This window comes from Gouania willdenowi, chromosome 19 (genome assembly GCF_900634775.1).
Source record: "Gouania willdenowi chromosome 19, fGouWil2.1, whole genome shotgun sequence".
Lineage (NCBI taxonomy): Eukaryota > Metazoa > Chordata > Actinopteri > Blenniiformes > Gobiesocidae > Gouania > Gouania willdenowi.
Window position 1 is genome coordinate 90,227 of NC_041062.1, and position 17,023 is coordinate 107,249.

The 17,023-nt window shown below is 37.4% G+C and overlaps 3 protein-coding genes across 6 annotated transcripts; 1 reads left to right on the forward strand and 2 right to left on the reverse strand.

The window, feature by feature from the left end:
• Window positions 1-702: 702 nt before the first annotated feature.
• Window positions 703-3,051, reverse strand: LOC114481333 (zinc finger protein 16-like). 3 transcript variants are annotated; one of them, XR_003676238.1, is made up of 4 exons: window positions 2,841-3,051; window positions 1,928-2,112; window positions 1,507-1,748; window positions 703-1,406 (listed from the first exon to the last, which is right to left on the reverse strand). XR_003676238.1 is itself a non-coding variant. In XM_028476058.1 (3 exons), exons 2-3 carry the CDS (start codon window positions 2,109-2,111, stop codon window positions 844-846), a joined length of 1,089 nt encoding a protein of 362 aa, XP_028331859.1. In that variant the 5' UTR covers window positions 2,112-2,130; window positions 2,841-3,051; the 3' UTR covers window positions 704-843. The 3 variants fall into 3 exon arrangements, 2 of the variants coding, with proteins under 2 accessions (XP_028331859.1, XP_028331858.1); XM_028476058.1 differs by having other exon boundaries at window positions 704-1,748; window positions 1,928-2,130; XM_028476057.1 differs by having other exon boundaries at window positions 706-1,748.
• A 587-nt stretch (window positions 3,052-3,638) lies between these two features.
• Window positions 3,639-10,936, reverse strand: pkmyt1 (protein kinase, membrane associated tyrosine/threonine 1). 2 transcript variants are annotated; one of them, XM_028476056.1, is made up of 8 exons: window positions 10,776-10,936; window positions 7,747-8,147; window positions 6,693-6,930; window positions 6,306-6,576; window positions 5,821-5,927; window positions 5,564-5,736; window positions 5,258-5,472; window positions 3,639-4,420 (listed from the first exon to the last, which is right to left on the reverse strand). In XM_028476056.1, exons 2-8 carry the CDS (start codon window positions 8,113-8,115, stop codon window positions 4,075-4,077), a joined length of 1,719 nt encoding a protein of 572 aa, XP_028331857.1. In that variant the 5' UTR covers window positions 8,116-8,147; window positions 10,776-10,936; the 3' UTR covers window positions 3,639-4,074. The 2 variants fall into 2 exon arrangements, with proteins under 2 accessions (XP_028331857.1, XP_028331856.1); XM_028476055.1 differs by having other exon boundaries at window positions 5,258-5,475.
• A 23-nt stretch (window positions 10,937-10,959) lies between these two features.
• LOC114481335 (elongin-B-like) lies at window positions 10,960-16,487 on the forward strand. The gene is made up of 4 exons (XM_028476062.1): window positions 10,960-11,049; window positions 14,224-14,358; window positions 14,451-14,559; window positions 15,621-16,487. Exons 1-4 carry the CDS (start codon window positions 11,047-11,049, stop codon window positions 15,731-15,733), a joined length of 360 nt encoding a protein of 119 aa, XP_028331863.1. The 5' UTR covers window positions 10,960-11,046; the 3' UTR covers window positions 15,734-16,487.
• The last annotated feature ends 536 nt before the right edge of the window (window positions 16,488-17,023 follow it).

Below are 17,023 nucleotides of genomic sequence, written 5' to 3' on the forward strand. Positions count from 1 at the left end.
AGTCTGTCAGCAGCAAATACTCCTATTTTTTTTTGTCAAATAAGGCGTCAATTTCCGGATAGTAACGGCTTTCAAAATAAAAGTCCCGATTTAATCAAGTTACTTTTTGTCACAAAGATTATTTTGATTATGAAAGTTTACACGTGTAAGATATTGTGTCTGAGTAATGAAAAAATACAGTAACAATAGTGTTTTTTTAAAGAAAAAGTTTTTCACCCTTTTAAAGAAAAAATGAAAAAGAAAAATAAAAATAAGGCAAGCTGAAATTTTAAATAATTTAAATAAGAATTAAAAAAAGTCTTTGAAAGAAACAAGGAATTAATTCAAGAAACATAAGGCACATAATGACGTACTAAACTATTAAATACAGATTTTAATGACAGTTACATCCCACACCATTGGGACGGATAATTGGGAAATTAAAAGCTACGTGCTCCAAACACAAGCGATATTTGAATCACACACAGGCCAAAATATTGCTGCAGCACTGAAAAAGGAGCTAATGAAAGGAAAGTCCAAAATATAAAGGCCCTAAGACAAAAACCTTCAAAACTATTATACTTGAAAAATTAGAAATAATTTAAATAAACAGACCGGTAAATGGGTTTTCGTTCTTTAATTATGAAGCAAAACACTCCCACACAGTGTCTTCAACTTTTGCAGTCAAATTGTTTTTCATCACCAAACATTTTAAACACATTTGTTACTCTTCATTGGGAATTTTTAGCATATTGTGAGCATTTTGTAACATGGGCCCTACATTGTATTTCATATTGTATTGTGAGTTGACTATTTTGTTACACCCCTAGTTAATAATGTAATTATTTATACATTTTATTAAGATCACTGGTGTAGATTGACCCACGATTGCTGCAGCAGCAAAGTCTCTCCAATGTGGATCCGTTGGTGTCTCTTCAGGTTCTCTCCACGACTGAAGCTCTTGCCACAATGGTTGCATTGGTACGGTTTCTCTCCTGTGTGGACTCTCTTATGTTTTTTTAAGTCTCCTGCCTGACTGAAACGCCTCCCACACTGTATGCAGCCGTACGGTTTCTCTCCCGTGTGACATCGCTGGTGGATCCTTAGATTCCCAACCCTGTTGAATATTTTCCCGCACACAAAACAAACGTGAAAGTTTTCTCTGCTCAGGTGCTGCTTTCCATAGTGTCTCCCATCAAACGCAGCCCCGCTGGTCGGTACCAACCCATGTCTCCTGGGAACACTCTGACTAGAAGCGACCAACACGGGTCCACAAGGATCCGCACTAACCAGTGACCCTTGTGTCTGAACTGGGCTGTGACCAGGAGAGTTTAAGGTCCAATCCTTAACTCCAGTATACTGCTGTTGAATCAATGCTTCCTCTGATGTTGATTCTGATTCATTTTTCACATCAGCTTCATTTATCTCTAAAAAGGATGATTTAAACACATTGTTTGATGAAACTGCAGTTTCCGTGTTCATATGTGATTTTTGAACAGTTTCTACATTCTCATTATTGTGCATCACCTCCTCTGATGCTTCATAGTTTTCCACTGACACCTTTACCAACACACTATCTGCATGTGAAGAAGTTTCACTCCAGCTTTTTACATCTTCATATTCCTGCTTCACACTGCAGTGTGTTTGGTGACTGCTTAGTGTTGGTTCTGTGCTCGTGATATGTGAGTTGTGTTGTTGAATCCCCATCACATCCTGCATGTCATTTATTGACTCAGGTTTATTATTGGATTCCTTTGTAGCCACAGCAGCTGTGCAGAGACAGGAGAAAACAGGTTGAGGCAAAAAAGGTAAATAAATGCCTTAAAAATAGGGTTAGGGTTAGCCCCAACCCTAAGTTGAAGATGAGCACATTTCTATGATAACAGGTATGATATTTGGTGATTACTCCTTAATGAACTAAAAAAGTAAGTCAAACAGTGAGACTCACGTGTACATTCTATTCTGTCCTGGAGCTCCTGCAATCGTCTCCTCAGACTCTCATTCTCTCTCTGAGTCCGGATTGTTCTTTCTTTGTATTCTGTCACCGTTTCATTCACCAAGTCCAGAACCTCTTGCACAGCTTCAGTCAGTAGTTTGGTCACACGAGCGTTCATACGTTCCAGTTTAGACATTCTAGAAAAGAAAAGAAATCTAATATAGAGTAAAACAATAACCTAAAATAATGCCATTAAATATGTTCATTTTGTGAATTATATGAGAGTTAGATTATGCGACTGCATGTGTGCTAGGGAACAAACAAGCTGTTGTTACAACCTTCAAAGATCTATATTTAGTTTGATTTAATTGTATTTATTTTAAGCATGTGTGCTAGGGAACAAACAAGCTGCAAAAGCCAGATGCAAGTTTGTTGCAACAATTGTCTATATTTAGTTAGTTTTGATCTTTTTTCTGCAATGTTTTAGTTGTTCTTCAGGGACCAGAATAAAATTTTACGCATCTTAATAGTTTAAGTATGTTTGTGAGACTGTTTGTTTACCAGATTACGTCGATTACAACCGCAGTGCGCTTGCGTGCGCATCACATGATATGTTGTCTAAAAATGTGACTTTGTAACGTTCTAAAACGTTGTTTTCATGTTTTGTTTTATATAGAAGTTACACAGTTTAAGTGTTACTTAAAACATGTATTTAAATTAAAACAAGTCAGGTAAACACGTGTATCAAAGATATATGTTACATTAAACATTATACAGGTATAGTAGCATTAATGGTTTCATATTATCCAGTCATAGCATTTACTACTAACGGTGTTTTAACATTAAAATAAACACAAAGTGACATTAATATGAAGTTAAATCTGTCTCCATCTTTGTGTAGATAAACTGCAGTAGTCAGTAATACCTGTTCGGTTGTTGAGAGGTGACTTTCTTTCACAGGACTCAGGCTAACATTAGCTACATTAGCTCATTCACACCGGCAGTGACTCAGCGCTGAGCAGTTCAAACAAAGATCCACCAATATCTGCATTTATCCACAATCCTGTTTTTATTGTCTACAATCTCCCACCGGTGACCCTACAGCACGCAGATCAAAACAGGAAATTACGTCACATTGCAACCCAGCGTCAGAAAGCCTATCAGGAAGTTTCCGGTTATGACGACTTTCAAAATAAAAGTTCCTACATAGGTCACAATTACTAGGGTTACGAGAACGTTTACAGTTGTAAAATGTTTTCGGTATTATTTTTTACTTTCAAGAAATAAAAATGACAGTTAAACATATCGTTTGTTAGTTTTTAAAAAGGAAAAATAAAAGTTTTTGAATGAAAAAAAAATTAGGCAAGCTGAAATGTTCAATAATTTTCATTGTATCAAGCAAATAAATTGTAGAAAATGGACAATGTGAAAACTATAGAAAATAGTCTGTCAGCAGCAAATACTCCTATTTTTTTAGTCAAATAAGGCGTCAATTTATGAAAACAATTAAACGCAGATACAAAAATAGAAAGACTACATTTTTTAGTTCAAGGAGAAGATTTTAATGACTTATCAGAACTTTAACAACAATAATAATAATAAGTAGATTGTAATATAATCATTCTGTTGGACAAAAGTAATGCATTTTAATATAACACATTTAATAGCAGTAAAACCCAGTTCAGCTTATGTTATATGTGATGGTTAATTCCAGTGTGAAGGTTTTTTTATTCCATGTTGGCAAGTATTGAAAACCATCCATTAAGCAGGTAATTGATAAGTTACATTCATTCTGCTGATAATACTTGGCTAATATGATTTCCTGTAAAGACCAAGAGCCTATACTGGAACAACATCTAGTGCTCAATGCATTAATATTCATTCCCTTTTCAATTATGTATCCACATGTTTAGATCCCAAATGCTTGGTTACACACAGTAACTCAGAGTCAGACGGCTGATGCTTAACAGCAGTGCAAAAAATAAAAACATATTTTAAAAGTGCTTAAAGGTTTTAATTCCAAGCACATATTTTTCTTACATTCTTTCCTTTTCAAATTAACACTGAATTTAAAAGAAAAAAAGCTTTTTTACAATTTATCAAAAAACAAAAAAAAATTAATTTCTGTATTAATATATGTTTGTATGGCAGTGGTACGTTTACAGCTCTCCCTGCAGACTGGTTTCTTCAAACAGGCTGAGCAGGTTCTTTGGTTCCAGAGTGGATCGGGTTACGTCGTCACCCTTTTCCATCCATCTCAGGGTTAGAGGGTTAGAGGACGTCGTGGATGACAAGTGCAGACTCCGCCTTGAGCCATGAGCAGACCTATGGTGTAGGGGGCTCCCGCTGGGGGTGAGGGTGAGGCAGGAACCCTTTGAATGGATACTTGAGGGTGTAGACGCTAAATGAGAGGAGGACCAGTCCCCCACACTGGAGTGAGTGGGTGTGTGGACAACACTTGGAGATAAAGGACGAGGAGTGGATGTGCTCTCCACAGATCGGACCCTGAGGATCAAGTGAAACTTTTAGGAAAAAGAAATCACAACTTTATCTATAGCCTACAGCCATGTTCCCCTACTCCTGCACACTTAAAAAAACATAATAATGTAATGTCATATACAAAGTAGCCCTACAATGAAATTAGTCTCTGAAATTTTAAGAGATTTACATTAAGAGAGAGGTCATTTAGGTTAGAGAGGGACCGGAGAGGGTCCCATTCCTCTCTCTAACACTCCCTCTATGTCTGCTTCTTCCCTTGTGTGTTTGCTCCTGTTCTCCTTCTGGCTTTTGTCTTGCAGGTCCGTGGGATCCTCAGTGTGGAGTTACAGAGTCTCAACAACTCTGTCTCCACCCTTTCCTCTGCACACACCCAACACAGCATAACGTGGATGGCTGTTCATCATAGGAATGGGATCCACACAAGGTTCCTGCTGCTTAACAGAAGGTTTTCCTTGCCGCCATGATGAATTCATGTTGGGTGTGGGATACATATGTATGTGTATATACGTATATATGCATATGTGTGTATCCATAAAATGAAGAGTCCGTCCTTAAGACTGCTCTACTGTAAAGTGTCTTGAGATACCATTGGTTATGATTTGGCGCTATACAAATAAAGATTGATTGATTGAGATTGATGATTGAATTTGACCTATCCAGTTGAGGAATACTATATAATAAAAATAATAATATGTAAGCACACAATAAATCATCTTTTTCAGAATGATCACTCAATTTACTTAATTAATTACCCTACAACTCAAAGATCTCTTGTTTATGGCTTAAAATTTCACAATCTTAAAAGAAATAAATAAACGAGTGAAACAACTAGTGACGATCTACCTGTGGAGAAAGGTGGGGGAAATCTCTGGATCTGTGGGCGGCAGAAACACAGCATCATCCTCTGGGCTTTCTGAGTCTGTGAGTAGGCAGCTGACGGACAAGGTCAGATCCCTATCACAGCTCTCCTTAGATGGGGTGCAGGGTACGGGCTTGCTCCCCCAGGGGAGAAAAGACATGCAGAAGGAGAGCAGTCTGCATCCAACACAATACACCTTCTGCTATTTAGAGGAGAAACACATCAAATCCGCCTTGCTTTTTTAATAAATGGGGATATTAAATTGAATTCAGTCTTTATTAATACACTACCTGGCAGAGGGAAGTCAGCGTCAGCATTGCTTCAGCGATTGTGAGATAAATAATCCTTTTCCATCTCTGTTTTCTCACAGAAGGGAACGCGAGTAGCTCAGAAACTGTTGGTCTCTGAGATGGTTCTGGGGCAAGCATCATTCGCAAAACTGCCTGCAGCTCATGTGACAAGCCTGGTGTGAAAAAATATCATGATAACTAGTCTTATTGAAAAAAAAATGTGATCGTTCATGAAGTAATGAATGTAAAAGACTTACTATTGGTAAACTCTGATGGAAGAAAGCCTCGTCTGAGCTTCTGCCATCCATCACCACCATTTGGAACCTCGATACTACAAGCAAGCTCCAGGATAGAGACACCTAAACTAAAAGGAAGAGCTAGATTTAAGAAGCTCATGCATATTATAATAGTAATATTCACACTTTAACTAACAAACAACAGTTCAATTTCTTATTCAAGACAAAATACTAGCACTTTAGCACTAAATCAACAATCACTATATTTCTGGTCTGTCCTCAGCTAAATGTGGTTATATTTAAGTCTGTATTTAATTGTACTGTCACATTTAGGAGTTGTCTGTTTTTTATAAATGTAAATTGTGTTGTGTACACAACATCAACCTGTTGGACTATGGAAGGAAACAAACTGGCACATGTACAGGTTCATGTCTATTAATGTGCATTGTCCCTAGTAACAAACAGATAAATAAATAAGAGAATATCACTATTTTGTTCACATGTACCTGAAGACATCTGCAGCCGGTCCATAAATCCCACTGAGCAGCTCTGGAGCCATGTATCTGGGATCTCCCTCTTGGGCTTCCTCCATCTTTTTCTCCTCCATGTTTGTCTGTTGGAGCTGAAGCAACAGACCAAAGTCTCCTAGCTTCAGACGTCCAGAGTTTGTGATTAAGACGTTAGCTGGCTTCAAATCCAGGTGCACAAATCCACGAGAGTGCAAATGGTGCAGCGCTGACAGGAGGTCACACAGGTAGGCCCATGCGGCAGCTTCATCTGGATAACAACATCGTAGACAGATTTACAACCACAATTTGGGGAAAAACTGAACAAAATTAGCATCAAACCAACTTTTTTTACCACTGGAATGAATTAGATTTTGCTTGACTGACCTGGGCCAGGACGTTTATTCTCAGCATGAAGCAGCAGACTGGTGCTGCACAGCTCGGTCTGAATATAAAGTCGACCACGCTCCTCCCAGGCTGCCACAAAGTCCAGGATGTGAGGGTGAGGGCAGAGCTGCTCATGGTTTCTAGCCTCTCTCACGCATCGATTCCTTTCACTGTTTCCTCTGAAGCGCTGAGCAGAGCGTTTGACTGCATACAGGAGCCCATCTATGTTGCTTCTCACCTTTGAATAAAAATAAACCAGGACTAACACACAAATACTTCCATTGAGATATGATTTCATTTCTATGCTCGATTTAGTGTAGTTTTTTCAACCTTGGGGTCATGACCCCATGTGGGGTCGCCTGAAATGTCTAGTAATATGCAAATATATTATCCTTTATCTTTTATATTTAATATTATTGTTACAGTGCACCTTAATCTAATTTTTGAGTTTTTTTAGTTTCAGTATTTATCATTTGGTTTTAGTCTCAGCATTTTAAATTATTATTCACAAAGTCACTTTAACTGCTGTTTTATACATGCACTCTGGCTGCTGCTGTAGACTATTTAGAATATTTAATTATTTCATTTTTTAACTATAAAAACGTCTCAGGGATGTGTGTGTGAGTACGCGTAAGTTTAGTATGGGAGATGTGTATGTTTTTAACGTTCTCTCATCTTGTCTGCACTACTGTGTATGTTTGGCAAAATATAATAAAGCTTGATTTGATCCATCAAGTTAAATTCCTTGTATTGTTTTTAAACTGTTAATCTGAGTCTAACTGATTTTATCATTTATTTTAAACAATTATTAAAATTATATTATTGTAATCATTTTATTTTTTTCTAATTAGAACACCACACACAATCTCAAACAACTGTATTGTATACTTTCACTTCCTCACACATGAAGCTACTCGTAACACTATTATAAACATGATCAAAAAGTAATGCGAGAAATGAAAATGTCTCTGGGGTCGTCAGAAATTTTTGATGTCAAAATGGGGTCGTGACCCAAAAAAGGTCGAGAACCACTAATTTAGTGAGTCCTGCTTACCTTGTAGACCTCTCCAAAGGATCCTCTTCCTAAGAGCCCCAAGTCGCTAAAACACTGACGGAAGAAGGAGGGCTGTTTTTGAGGATCATATACAGAGTCTGGAGGCGGAGACTTAGCGAGGGAAGTCGACAGGGGGGTCCAGGGTGATTGGTGCTGGGGGAAGAACCTGCTGACAGAGTTGCATCCCTTCGATGGGGGCAGTGGTGGCAGTGAGTGGGACAGCCTGGAGGGTGATGAGCAGGGTGACCCCGATGATGAGGAAAAAGGGAGACGACGTTTTTTGAGACTGAAGGACTGCTCTGCGTGGGAGAAGTGGGCTGGGAGAGGAAGGGGGAGGCTGGAGACGGGGGTTTCCACGGTGACGGACATCACAAGACTCCGTACGCGATGCAGGCTACAACCTTCAGAACAGGAACAGAAGTGGAAAAAAAGGTTTTTATTGTGCCGATACAGCAAAATGTAGAATAAAATGACCTAATATGTCAAAGAGTGTGAATATGTTGATTACTGTCAGATCCTTAATAAGCATACAGAAAGACAGTTAATAAAAAATATCAATTTATAAGAACACCCAATACACATTATCCGTTGTTTTCAGGTTTCTTCTGTGTTTTTTGTAGAATCTATTGAAAGAAATATTATAATATTTAAATAAAAATCAAGTGTTTTTCCTCTCATTTTGTCTGTTGTAGTAGATAGAAGTAGACCTAATAAATGTTACCTCATGTTTTCAGATCATCAAAGTGAAAAGGTTATTGAAAATTAAAAAAATTAAAATAACAAAAATAATCAATATAATATACATATAATCCAAATTATACAAAAGGGTATTTTAGCTAAATAAGAGTTGTAGTATGACCAAATAAAGACCATCAACGTCCACAGTAAATATGGTCACGTTGCTATACATGATCACAGACTTATTGAATATTCAATATTTATTGTGTCGGTGGTTGCACTTTGTTGACGGTCCCTGAATAACATCTCAGCGTCAGCTGCTCATAGGAAACAATGGGATATTCCCTGATGGAAAGATCAATAATTATATTGATCAGCTCGTTGCAGCTTGTAGCTCATTGGCTGTCTCATAACGGTTAGAATGAGACATTATTTGGGTCTTTGTAACATTACTGAAGTCCTGATGCAGTAATCTATATGATGCTGATTTATTATACTATACTATTGTTTTGTTTATTACCCCGTTATCACGGGAAAACAAAGTCTTGTTATCTCGAGAAAATTAAGCCGTTATCACGGAAAAACGGAGGAAATAAAATGTATGAAAGTATGGCCCTTTAAGGCTTCTGTACATTAGTTAATTGTTTACAATTAATTTTTTTCATTTTTAATTTATCCATGTTTAAGTAAGTAAGTAATATTTATTAATATAGCACCTTTTACAGACAGAAGTCACAAAGTGCTTCACAATACATACAGTGCATACAATACAATACAAATTACAGTTACTGTCACAAGAATATGATGGTCAAAAAACAACCCTTTATCAATGGAATTTTAAAATGCTTTCTGAAACAAATAGGTTTTCAGTTGGTTCTTAAAAGCATCAACGGAATCAAGCAAACGCAAGGAAAACGGAAGATCGTTCCAGAGCGTTGGCGCGACCGCCTGGAAGGAGCGATCTCCTCTGGTCTTGTAACGGGTACGGGGGACCATGAGCAGGTTCTGATCCTGGGACCTCAGCCTCCGGGAGGGGGTATAAGGACACAACAAGTCTCTAATGTAGGAGGGAGCCTGACCATGCAAGGCTCTGAAGGTCAGCACCAGAATTTTAAAATTGAAACGAAAAGTGACTGGGAGCCAATGAAGGGCTTTTAGAATGGGAGTAATATGGGCCCTTCTGTTTGTGCGAGTCAGTAACCTCGCCGCAGAGTTTTGTACCTGCTGAAGACAAGACAGCGCCTTTTTGTTTAGACAGGAAAATAAGCTGTTACAATAGTCTAAACGGGAAGACACAAAGGCTGGATAATCATCTCAAGATCATCTCTGGACACAAGTGAACGTAGTTTAGAGATTTTCCTCAGTTGGTAAAAACAGTTCCTTGTCAACAGTTTAGAGTGGTGCTCTAATGACATTGCTTTGTCCAAGATAATGCCAAGATTTCTAAGGCTAGTTTTAGCAGATAAACTCAGGTCGCCCAAATACTGGTGAATCCCTGGCATAGCGTCATCGGGGGCAAACACCAGCACCTCCGTTTTGTCTGGGTTCAGTTGTAGGGAATTTGCACCGAGCCATTGTTTAACTTGCGCAAGACATTTCAGCAGAGAGCTGTTTGAGATTTGAACAACTTAATTTTTCAATATTCATTTACATTGTATTGTGATAAAACAAGCCTTTTACTATCAGTGGCTTTAAAGTGTTTACAGTGTTCCTTATTTTAATGTAACTGTTTTGCTTCTTTGTCATGGATCATATTTTGGGTACTAAAATAATTTGTGTTCGTATACAGTAAATATCCTGCGTATATCAATGTTCATCTATCAGTCGATACATCACACATTGTGTTTTTAAAAACCTCACTCTAATATATATACATGGAGTGGGCATTTATATTTGCTGCTCCATTAAATTATTTCCCAATTATATTATTATTATTATTATTATTATATTTGTTTTGTTATTATCTATTTTAGCACATCCACCAAGTAAAATTCCTTGTATTGTCTAAAAACTCTACTTGGCAATAAAAGTGATTCTGACTGTTACTTTATCATAATGTATACTTTATATGACTCCACAAAGTCTTCTGATCTAGTTTGACAAGTTAAGCTCGATCCACTGAAACTGGTTTAAATACTTAAGACTGTAACTTACAGGCAAAGCAACACCTGGAAAATGAAGTTATGAAGAACACAGGAAGCATAGAAAACCTTTATAAACATAATGTATCTTTATTTACAGATTTTACTGTGATAAACATGTTAAATATTACTCGGCGATGAGATTCACTGACAACAGCTTAGCTTAGCTTAGCTTAGTTTAGTTTAGTTTAGTACCCTCCCTTCACTCACCTTGACAGTGTTGGCGTTACGTTAACCGGTAACGATTATTCCACCGACCATTCCCCGGTTTTACCGTCAGTTTCCATGACAGCAGTGAACACACGACTCACGAGCACCACTGGTCCGCCTCGCGCCAAATTTCTGAGCCCGGTGATGAAGTTCCGGTTCTATCGAGCAGCTGCTCACTATGTGACGTCATATCCGTATCCGCTGCATTCTGGGCTTCAGCTGCACTACACGGAGGGCTGGCGATACTGGCTAGCTTAGCTCATCGCTTGAAATGGTAACTGCCTTCTTATATGTCGCATTGTGACTATTTTATTGCGATAGAAACATCGGTGAAAACTTTCCGTGATTTGGGAGCAAATTAAGTGCTGAAACGCGGTTTTATTGTCTCCGTTTGAATGAGTTTGTGTCCTGTTCCAGTTTAGCCTTTCCACTTAGAACGGTGGAGCTTATCCTAGCGAAGCTTACCTTTATACCTTAGCATTACCACGACATGGCTACCAACAACTCCATGCTAAGATCACTTTGACTCACTTCATTTTTGGGATTTGTTGTAACTGTTGGTATTGTTTTATCTTTAACAAGTTAACCAATATAAAGCCCGCGGGCCAAAAATTAGCCCCAACAGGGTAAAACTTGGCCTACTGATTAAGTAGTATTGTATAAAGATGACCCAATTATATGAAATATATGATCTTTTTAATGTGTTCATGTTGTTAACTGATTGTCTCTTGTTTTTGGCATGTGATCTGTAAGTATAATGCACTTGTCTTCCATTACTATGTCAGAGGTTGAAGTTATTTACTAAACTATTTGTGGGGGTTGCATTAGCATGCTACATCAGGTATAGAGTGAGTGTTGGGATTCTGGAACTTATGAGGGCAAATTACAAGACAGTTCTATTAGAGCTGGGCGATATGGAAAACTCATATCTCAAAATGGCGATATACGATAAAAATCTGGATATTCTTGATGCAACATGTGCCACTTTTGGCTTTTTCTCCTCTAAGGGACAGCACTTGTGAGTGAGTTCTGTAGTGTGGCTTGATTAGAGGACACTCAGTAATCCATCTAACTAAGCTTTACATGGTTAATGGTAGAACCCGGTATTCTGAGGTATTTCCAAGGGTATAAATATGCATATACTGTAAACACACATTACTGGTATATTAACCCCATAAACAAAAATATATGGAAGTGGAACTTTTTACTGCTGCTAATGTATAACATATTACTGGTATAATAACCCATATAGTGAACAGGACCATGTCGTTGGATATTAGATAACCCAGAAAAATATGGAAATTGGACATTTTACTGCTGCTAATGTATAAATAATGTGTGTATATATAGGTATATCTCTATGGTGTTTCAGTGATCTGGGACATATACTCACAAACTCTGTTGGAGTAAAAACAAATAAAGTGTCTTGCAGAGCAAAGTGTAGTGTATTAATTTATTTATCCAAATGTAACCAAAAGCAGAACATCACAAAAACAAGGGTGATACTTTGCCAAACAAAAATCAATAAGCCAGAAATAAAGTGTAACCCTTTGCAAAATTTAACATGAACCCGAAAAACAAAACATTTAAACACTGGGAGTACAAGGATGGAAATATTATGACAGCAGAACCTGGAACAAGACTGCAAAATATAGCAACTATTGTTTATCTAATTTTAGTTCTCTTCTTAGGTTGTGTTAGTGCACATGTGGAGTTCCTGGGAGTCCTGCACAACTATAATGAATCGCTTGGAAATCACTCAGAATTCCACATGTCCTGTTAACAATATACCAGTAATATGTTATACATTTGCAGTAGTTAAATGTCCCATTTCCATATTTTTGGTTTATATGGGTTAATATACCCGTAATATGTGTTTATATTAGAGATGCACCGAATATTCTCCACCGAATATATTCGGCCGAATATTGCAAAAAAAGCCACATTCGCTCTTCGGTTTAGTGAGTTAAAAGCAAGGCCGAATAGTAGCGTGTGACACAATGATGCAATCAAACAATTGAATCAGAAGAGTGTGTGTGTTGCTGCAGAACCAGAGTAGCAGCTCCTCCTCCTTTCCACACACAAACACATCCAGACTCTCTCCTTAACGCTCTCCGTCACCCCATAAAAGTTGAAAACCATCCAAATCCACAACAGAGTCCGTTGTTAGCGCCGTTAGCCATGAATCCATAAACATCTCCATCGTTTCCTCCTTACACTACACTGGGTGTCACTGCATAGACTGGTGTAGCATTAGCATGGAGTGCTAACAGCTGATGTGTGTAAACAATGGGTCTGTGGCTCCAAGCAGTGACTCCCAACACGATCGATCAGCAACAGAAAAGTAGTGCAGTTTGTATTTACATATATGGTAATAAAGTAAAATATATATTCTATATTAAACAGCAGTGTTTGTTTTAGTTGTTAGATAGTTGGAGAGGGAGGAGCTAACATTGTAGGAGGCGTGTTAGGTGACTTCACCTGCCAACGTGGGTAAAATCCAACTGTCCCTTTTAAAACAGATTTTTATAAAAAGTGTAATATTCAATAAACATTTACTTTCTTTAATAAACATGTTTAAAAATGTATTTTAAGCTTATCAACCGCATTCTATATTTGGTATTATTTGGTAAAACAAGCATTTTAATACATAATGAGCTATAAAATAATGATATCATTATAGGCTATATTGTCATTTTCTTAATCACCAAAATGGAACTTTCGATATATCTTGGATCTCACTATATTTCCCAGGCCTGGGGGGCAAAGGTTAAAGAAACATGTTTCCCTGTACAATTACATTTCTATTTTGCTCACCACACTGGATGTCACAAAGAAAACAAAGAGAAAAGTATAGTAACACTAATTATAATATTTCAAAAAGTGATAAATATAAATATGTACAAGGTAGAAAAGATAGAAAAGTCAAATATAAAGTGTGCATAGTGAAATATATCCAGTCCTATTGGCTGTTGAGGAGTCTGATGTCGGAGTGGAAGAAGGAGTTCCTCAGTCTGGTGGTCCTGCATTTCATACTTCTGTACCTCCATCCTGAGGGTAGAACTGTGAACAGACCATGTGTGTTCTCCAATCATTCAGCTCTATACACAACTACAAGTGTATTTTGCTACTTTGCTAATGTAATTTCAGTAATAATGGCTCATATTTCTGAGTGCACAGTCTTTAACTTCTGGCCATTAAAGGCAGCCACATTAAACGCACACATACAGTACATTAAAACCTTTGAAGACATAGTAACTTACTGTAATCTGTAATTAGTTATATTATCTGTAAAGTTTTATTGTCAGACATCTCCTCTGATGTTCTTGTAGTTTTGCACAACAATAATCATCAGATGGTCAAACAAATCTATTCACATTAGATTTTGTCGAAGATGTCTTTATTTGTGGAAAATAAAATAATTTTCCTGTTCCTGTAATTTTTCTAGGACGTGTTCTTGATGATCCGGCGTCACAAGACTACAATCTTCACAGATGCCAAAGAGTCCACCACTGTGTATGAGCTAAAGCGCATTGTTGAAGGAATACTGAAAAGATCTCCTGAGGACCAGCGTCTCTATAAGGTGTGTTTGAACTCATCCATATTATGTAAAGCAAACATACAAAATAAGTGTTTAATTGTGTGTATTTCATTGCTTTAAATGTTGTTTTACAGGATGATCAGCTGCTAGAGGACAGCAAAACTCTTGGAGATTGTGGATTCACTAACCAGACTGCCAGACCTCAAGCTCCTGCTACTGTTGGTCTGGCATTTCGAGTTAATGGTGCAAACATTTTACATATTTCAATCTCTTTCTTTCCTCATCTACTCAGTTTTTTACTCTTTTTGCTCACTTTGCAGTCAAATGAAAATAATTATTAAATATATTGTAATACATACTTTATTCTAAGAACATTTATTAACTTTTGGCTTTTTCTCCAGTCAGATAGCACGTGTGAGTGAGTTCTGTAGTGTAGCTAGTTGTTTAGGGGAAGGTTTGTATTAGGACGCTCTCAGTAATACGTCTAACTGAACTTTTCATGCTGTTCTGAGAAGTCGAGAAAGTATTTTAATACAAAATAAGCTGTAAAATACAATAGAATAATAGAAATCACGATATATCTTGAATCCCAATACATTGCCCAAGTCTACTAATGGCGTGTCTTGACTAGGGCTGGGTGATATATCGAGATTGAAAATTATAATATCGTCTATATATTGATATATTTACAGTATATATATATTTTTTAGGTTAATTTTGTATTAAAATACTTGTTTTAGAAGTCTTTACTTCTGGATGGATTACTGAGTGCGTCCTAACCCGAGGAGGGTCTGGCCAGCTGTGGGGCGTTTTGGACGGGCGACAAAACCACCTTAGTGGGGGTTCTGGTACCTTTTCACCAACCAATGGGAAAGGGTTTGAAAAACATCATTTCTACTACTTGACTTCCTGCTTGGTTACTGCTTCATTATATACTGTATGTCATGGGAAATATGACTCTAACCGTATTACAATATATTATTTCCCCTAAACAAGCCACACTACAGCATTCACTCACACGTGCTGTCCCTTATATTAGAAAAAGACTAAAGCAACACATATTGTGCAGCTGTTTGTTAATAAATGTGTCTTTGTGGTATTTTGCGCCAAAAAATTTAACCCACAATTGTGTTTTTGCTCAGACTTCATTTGAATTAACATTTTAGAGATTTATATCGTAGATCGCCATTTTGAGAAAAAACATTGAGATGAGTTTTGGTCCGTATCGTCCAGCCCTAGTTTTCACTCTAACAACTCTTCAACATGTTGTACTATCACAATAAAGCTCCCATTTCTTTGTCCAGATGAGATGTTTGAACAGCTGCACGTCGAGGCCTTTTCCAGCCCACCTGAACTTCCTGATGTGATGAAGCCCCAAGACTCTGGTAGCACTGCCAATGAACAGGCGGTGCAGTGATCCACACGGGAAAAAAGAGAGAGAGAAGAGCATTGGTGGGAAGGATGGGATTGTTGTGTGTGTCGTTAACTGCAGTGAAGAAGTCCAAGAGGTTAAAGGATATGTAATATAGTTGTGTTAATAGTTGGGGACATTGTAGGTAACAGAGACTATCTATGTTACCTTTGTGCTATCATCTCCAGCCCCGCCCCCACCTCCTTCACTATTCCTGTTTCACCATCGTTTCCACATCATCACATGCAGTTTTCTGCTCCATCAATTTGCTCTTTGGCACCAACTGATTTGAGTTTATGAGGGAAGAAGTTGGTTTGGTTCATGAGAATGCATAAGTGCGTGAGTGGTAACTCTTATTGTTATTATTCATCAAAGGATGGTGGCTTAATTATGTGTCGCAGTGCTTTAGAAGAAACATGCATGAATAAGAGTGCATGAAAGAACCTCAAAGCTTTGGTTTCACAGAGAAAGAGAAATCCACCACTCACAAGTTTCTTTGTCTCGTTCCTTAGTTTTTGTTCTACATTTCTGATTTCAATTCACACACGTATGTGTGTGTGTGTGTGTGTGTCACAGAGGATTTCCTTGAATGCACTCTTTCACATAAAGAATCTATGGATTGTGTTATTTCTCATGTTGAACTTTTAATTATAAACATCACGTCCCCCATATTAATGTGGCCACCCTCCCCTAGTCGCACAAACCTAGCCTGTAACTGAAATGGCTTAATTAAAAGTTTTTTCCTGTTTTGATTTTTTTACTCTGACGTATTTATGAATTGATTTTTTATAGTTTTTATCATCAGGTCACAATGTATTCAACGCAATACATTTTAATCAGATAATTGATTTTACATCAGAAAAAAACATCTGAATTTACATGGAGTGATAAGTGACCAAGAATTAAAAAGTTGTCTTTGATATCCTTCAGTTATTTATTGTCTTAAAAAGAACCGTAGCGCTGTGGAACGAGCAAGAGGTAGAAATGTTCTAGTATTTCTAACATATTTAAGTTTTCAGCTTTTTAGAAAAATGTGAGTACGCAAAAATTCTAAAAGCAAAGATCGAAACTTTAATGTGGATACTTTTTTGTCAAAGTAGACTTTAAATGAGTTTTCCCAAAGGCAAGTAGGAACTATAGAAATGATAAATGGTCACTCAGATCTTTGTTGCTGAAATATGCCCAAAACAGGAGTTTTTTAGTCAATATTGTGGAACACATTTTCTAATGAGCTGATATGGAAGGAAAATATCCCTTTATTAAGATTTATGGTCATCAGAGTTCTGTGATGATGCA